The sequence below is a fragment of the Triticum aestivum genome, chromosome 5B (assembly GCF_018294505.1).
Source record: "Triticum aestivum cultivar Chinese Spring chromosome 5B, IWGSC CS RefSeq v2.1, whole genome shotgun sequence".
Lineage (NCBI taxonomy): Eukaryota > Viridiplantae > Streptophyta > Magnoliopsida > Poales > Poaceae > Triticum > Triticum aestivum.
In genome coordinates this window covers 664,800,746-664,806,708 of record NC_057807.1, presented here as the reverse complement: position 1 = coordinate 664,806,708, position 5,963 = coordinate 664,800,746, and the positions used below count along the sequence as shown (strand labels likewise).

Genomic DNA, 5,963 nt, shown 5'->3' with positions numbered 1-5,963 from the left:
CATACCTTGATAAAGTTTTGAAAATGTTCAAAATGGATCAAGCAAAGAAAGGGTTCTTCCCTGTATTACAAGGTGTGAAGTTGAGTCAGACTCAATGCCCGACCACAGCAGAAGATAGAGAGAAAATGAAAGATGTTCCCTATGCTTCAGCCATAGGCTCTATCATGTATGCAATGCTGTGTACCAGAACTGATGTATGCTTAGCAATAAGTTTAGCAGGGAGGTACCAAAGTAATCCAGAAGTGGATCACTGGACATCGGTCAAGAATATCCTGAAATACCTGAAAAGGACTAAGGATATGTTTCTCGTTTATGGAGGTGACAAAGAGCTAGTCGTAAATGCTTACGTCGATGCAAGCTTTGACACTAATCCGGATGATTCTAAATCGCAAACCGGATACATGTTTATATTGAACGGTGGAGCTGTCAGTTGGTGTAGTTCTAAAGAAAGCATCGCGGCGGGATCTACATGTGAAGCGGAGTGCATAACTGCTTTGGAAGCAGCAAATGAAGGAGTCTGGATGAAGGAGTTCATATCCGATCTAGGTGTCATACCTAGTGCATCGGGACCAATGAAGATCTTCTGTGACAATACTGGTGCTATTGCCTTGGCAAAGGAATCCAGATTTCACAAGAGGACCAAGCACATCAAGAGACGCTTCAATTCCATCCGAGACCAAGTCCAGGTGGGAGACATAGAGATTTGCAAGATACATACGGATCTGAATGTTGCAGATCCGTTGACTAAGCCTCTTCCATGAGCAAAACATGATCAGCACCAAGGCTCCATGGGTGTTAGAATCAGTACTGTGTAATCTAGATTATTGACTCTAGTGCAAGTGGGAGACTGAAGGAAATATGCCCCAGACGCAATAATAAAGTTATTATTTATTTCCTTATATCATGATAAATGTTTATTATTCATGCTAGAATTGTATTAACCGGAAACATAATACATGTGTGAATACATAGACAAACATAGTGTCACTAGTATGCCTCTACTTGACTAGCTCGTTGATCAAAGATGGTTGTGTTTCCTAACCATAGACATGAGTTGTCATTTGATTAACGGGATCACATCATTAGGAGAATGATGTGATTGACTTGACCCATTCCGTTAGTTTAACACTTGATCGTTTAGTATGTTGCTATTGCTTTCTTCATGACTTATACATGTTCCTATGACTATGAGATTATGCAACTCCCGTTTACTGGAGGAACACTTTTGTGTGCTACCAAACGTCACAACGTAACTGGGTGATTATAAAGGATCTCTACAGGTGTATCCAAAGGTACATGTTGAGTTGGCATATTTCGAGATTAGGACTTGTCACTCCGATTGTCGGAGAGGTATCTCTGGGCCCTCTCGATAATGCACATCACTACAAGCCTTGCAAGCAAATGTAGCTAATGAGTTAGTTGCGGGATGATGCATTACATAACGAGTAAAGAGACTTGCCGGTAACGAGATTGAACTAGGTATTGAGATACCGACGATCGAATCTCGGGCAAGTAACATACCGATGACAAAGGGAACAACGTATGTTGTTATGCGGTTCGACCGATAAAGATCTTCGTAGAATATGTAGGAGCCAATATGGGCATCCAGGTTCCGCTATTGGTTATTGACCAGAGAAATATCTCGGTCATGTCTACATAGCTCTCGAACCCGTAGGGTCCGCACGCTTAATGTTCGTTGATGACATAGTATTATATGAGTTATGTATGTTGGTGACCGAATGTTGTTTGGAGTCCCGGATGAGATCACGGACATGACGAGGAACTCCGGAATGGTCTGGAGATAAAGTTTAATATATGGAATAATGTTGTTTGGTCTCCGGAAGGGTTCCAGAATTCACCGGAAGGGGTTCCGGATGTTTCCCGAAATGTTTGGGTACGAGAACACGTTATTTGGGCCAAAGGGGAAAGCCCACAAGGTTTTTGGAAAGCGCAAAAGGAAGTTTTGCGGAGTCCAGGGGCCAGACACCAGGGTCCCCGGCGTCTGGGTACAGACGCCGGGAACCCTGGCGTCTGGCCCTGGAGTCGGAGAAGGACTCTTGCCTTTCGGGTGAAACCGACTTTGTGGAGGCTTTTACTCCAAGTTTCGACCCCAAGGCTCAAGATATAAATAGAGGGGCAGGGCTAGCGCCAAAGACACATCAAGAAACACCAAGCCGTGTGCCGGCAACCCTGTCCCCTCTAGTTTATCCTCCGTCATAGTTTCCGTAGTGCTTAGACGAAGCCCTGCGGAGATTGTTCTTCACCAACACCGTCACCACGCCGTCGTGCTGCCGGAACTCATCTACTACTTCGCCCGTCTTGCTGGATTGAGAAGGCAAGGACGTCATCGAGCTGAACGTGTGCTGAACGTGGATGTGTCGTACGTTCGGTACTTGATTGGGACAGATCGTGAAGGTGTATGACTACATCAACCGCGTTGATAAACGCTTCCGCTTAGCGATCTTCAAGGGTATGAAGATATACTCTCCCCTCTCGTTGCTATGCATCACCATGATCTTGCGTGTGCGTAGGAATTTTTTGAAATTACTGCGTTCCCCAACAAGATCCACTAACATAGAAGTTGATATGGTCTCGAGTGACTTCAAGAGATTGCAAAAATGAGCAAGCGACTCTAGACAAAGAGTTTTTCTGAAGGTCAATGAAGCATCCTCAACATCGTCCACACCATCATCACACTCATCACCCAACTTTTCACTGTGATTTTTTGAGTGAGGAGAGGAGGGTAAGGGGATTCGGACTTTGCTATTGCCTCTTTAGCCATGAGCATCGATCAGTGATGGGCATGTTCTGATTTGGGGTGTCGAAGAGGTCGGTAGAAGAGGAGGAGGGTGTGGAGTGCACAACAATGGCGGAGGTACCCACATTCTCATCTTCGTCATCTTCTTCGTCACCAGACATGTAATCCTCATGAACAAACGCCTTATTATCTCTCCTCTTGATGAACTGGGCGAATTTTTTCTTTTTGAGCACAAGCTTCTCAAATTTGTCTTCTCTTCTCTCAGAAAAACAATCCGCAACAAATGTCGCGGGCTATCATAACCGTAGCACTTTCTTCTCCAAAGCTTTGACATTCTCCCCCTTGTTTCACATGGTGCCTGAATAATTCTTGACCAAGAGGCCCAAGTCTTCTTTAAAGTCTATTGTCAAGCACGGGTTTCTTCTTCATCTTCAATACATCTTTATTCTCCAACTTACTCTCTTGAAGCACTCACAACCGCCTTCTTGGCCTTCAATGCAAGGTTAGAGTTTTTAGTCCCTTGAACAATTGCAAGGGTGTTTTTGACTTGGTCTCCAAAAGTTTGTGGGTGATGAAAGTAGACACAAATTGATTGGGCATCATTTGGTCATAGTCAGGACTTTAATGAATCATCATTACCATAGTGTCATCCATCGAAACAATGGCTTCAATAAAAATGTCATCCACCCATGTGCGACCACAGTTCCTCAGACCCAACACAAGAGACTTCAATCTCCGGCACACCACTTTCCGCGGTCTCTCCATCATTTTTCACAAACAAATTGACTTATTTATTAAGCAGATGTATCCCAAAGTACACACTCTTTGGGGAGTGCTAATCTCCATTGGAGAGGTGCTGAAGCCAAAGCTCTGGAGCGCCACCAAGTGCCTCACCTTATTCTCCCTTTGAGTCACCCTCAACGGATGAGCCTAAAATCACTCGGGGTTGATCTTGAAGACGGCCACCGAACCTTTACAAACTTCCCGGAGAACACCACTAGCAAGGAAGCTTCCAAGCCTTGACTCCTAGCGCCTAGGATCCCAAATATTCAAGAGTAAAAGGTTTATTCTCTAAATATGAATAACCCTAAGAGGCTTGATAGTGTCGGAAGATATTTTTTTAGGTACAAGGCTTAGAGAAACCCATACAAAGTGATGGCCATGGAGGAGAATTTGGAGGACTTTGGCTTAGGAACTCTTCTTCGAGTTCAAACCTATGTATTTGCTTGTGTGCCTCTTCATACTATGGTTGTTCTATACTCAATGTGAATCTTGGATTCACTAAAAACCTAGAAAGTACATACTAATAACTTGATCAGGACAACAACTAGATAAGTTTTGTGGGGGGTCACCAATGATGTCCCACTTATAGCCAAACATGATACATACTAAGATTATATGCTATACCTTTTTTAGATAAGATTATATGCTATATCATGTTTATTTTAGGTATAGCATATAATAAGATAAGAATGTCGGTCATTAGCGAATACTCCCTCCGGTCCTTTTTAGTCTGCATATAAATTTTGCTCGAAGTCAAAGCATCTCTAGTTTGACCAAATTTGTAAAAAAAAAGTATCAACATTCACAATGTCAAATCAATATTGTTAGATTCATTATGACATGTAGTTTCATAGTATATATATTTGATATTGTAGATGTTGATATTTTTGAATATGAATTTGGTCAGACTTTACAAAGTTTGGCTAGACAGAAATCTAATACGCAGAGTAAAAATGACCGGATGGAGTACATAGACAATTATTGATAAGGACAATCAACTCTTCCTGATACAAGAGTTGATACAAGAGTTGATTGTCATACAACTCTTTTTGATGAAAATGCGCACTTCTAATGATAAGAACTTGATGAGGACAATCAAGTCTTTTTGATGCACGAAGATAAGCATGGCGATTATTAGAAAAAACGAAAACACTACTTCCCACACGCTTTCAGGTTTGCACTCTAAATCCAGGCCATCTTCCGAGTTCAGATATGTTTCCAGCTCTTTAATGACAGCCGCTGCAAAAAGAGAACCGAAGTGGTGTCAACGAAATGAACATTTTTCGATCAATTACACTTCTTATATCTGAGTAAGTCTGAATAAAAAGACATCTGATCAGTGGCCGATCATTGATCAAATGTCCCTTTCACTGACTAGCTCAAAAATATAGTTTGTCATTAGAGCAGAAGAGAAGAGAAGAGATTTCAGTACCGAGCCAATCGAACTCCTCTTCTGCATCATGGCTGCCGCCGCCGCTGCTGCTACCCGAATACTTGGGCCGGCTAACGGAGTTCATCAGCGTGTTGTAGGCGTGCTTGATCCTCAGAAACTTCGCCTGAGCATTCGCCTACATTGAACCAGGAGTTTGTCAGCGAAATCTCCATTAGGAAACAGTACTGAAGCTACTTCCATCGCCGAATCCTGCTGCCTGGATGGGAAGAGGAGGGAGCACCGCACCTCCTTGTTGACGTCCGGGTGGTACTTGAGCGCGAGGCGCCGGTACGCGCGCTTGATCTCGGCGGGCGACGCCGACGGCACCACACCGAGCACCTCGTACGGGGACTCCCTCCTCCGCCCGCCTCCGCTGGCGCCCGCGCGGACCCGCACGCTCGCCCGCCGCGTCAACCGAACGGAGCCGGAGCCGGACCGGTGGAGAGTGAGAGGAGGCGCCGGGCCCGGAGCAGACGCGAGGCGGCGTGGGAGAGGGAGGACATGCGGGGCGGCGACGGCGGAGACCTGTACCGACAGCGCCATTGCAATGGGGTTGCCGGGCTCGCGGCGAGCGCGTCCTCCGCCGTTCAGATCGACAGGGGCAGAGGATCCAGCGGCCGTTGTTATAAGCTGATGATTAGCAACCTCTCGCTGTGTCAACACCCTCCTGACTGTACTTTTACGCAAACTGTAATTTTAGCTGCCGATGTATAGATCCTGTTTATTTGAGGTCACAAAATACAAGATCCTGTTTTAAATATGCAAGACTCTCATGTGAATTATCGTTACGGACATCTTCTCTCTTTTTCTGCGAGGAAATTTTCGATCTATTCGTTATTGAACGGGTACTCACCTTATTTGAGATGTTTCATTTTCTACTCTTAGAGCATCACTAGTAGTACCCTCAAACCCTCAAAAATAAATTTTTTTACGGGTTGAAACAAATAAATGAAAAGACTAGAACCCCTGAACCCCTAACCCCTAAACAAT

The 5,963-nt window shown here is 44.4% G+C and overlaps 1 protein-coding gene across 1 annotated transcript; it reads right to left on the bottom strand.

The window, feature by feature from the left end:
• Positions 1–4,535: 4,535 nt before the first annotated feature.
• On the bottom strand, positions 4,536–5,550 carry LOC123115214 (chaperone protein DnaJ-like). The gene is made up of 3 exons (XM_044536438.1): positions 5,220–5,550; positions 4,974–5,109; positions 4,536–4,780 (listed from the first exon to the last, which is right to left on the bottom strand). Exons 1-3 carry the CDS (start codon positions 5,514–5,516, stop codon positions 4,536–4,538), a joined length of 678 nt encoding a protein of 225 aa, XP_044392373.1. The 5' UTR covers positions 5,517–5,550.
• Positions 5,551–5,963: the final 413 nt, after the last annotated feature.

Excerpts from the sequence above, each read along its gene's own strand:
- LOC123115214 (XM_044536438.1), bottom strand. The coding sequence starts at position 5,516 with ATGGCGCTGTCGGTACAGGTCTCCGCCGTCGCCGCCCCGCATGTCCTC. Across the intron at positions 5,110-5,219 it reads ACCCGGACGTCAACAAGGAG|GCGAATGCTCAGGCGAAGTT; the intron begins GTGCGGTGCTCC and ends GGTTCAATGTAG. Across the intron at positions 4,781-4,973 it reads AGAGGAGTTCGATTGGCTCG|CGGCTGTCATTAAAGAGCTG; the intron begins GTACTGAAATCT and ends CTCTTTTTGCAG.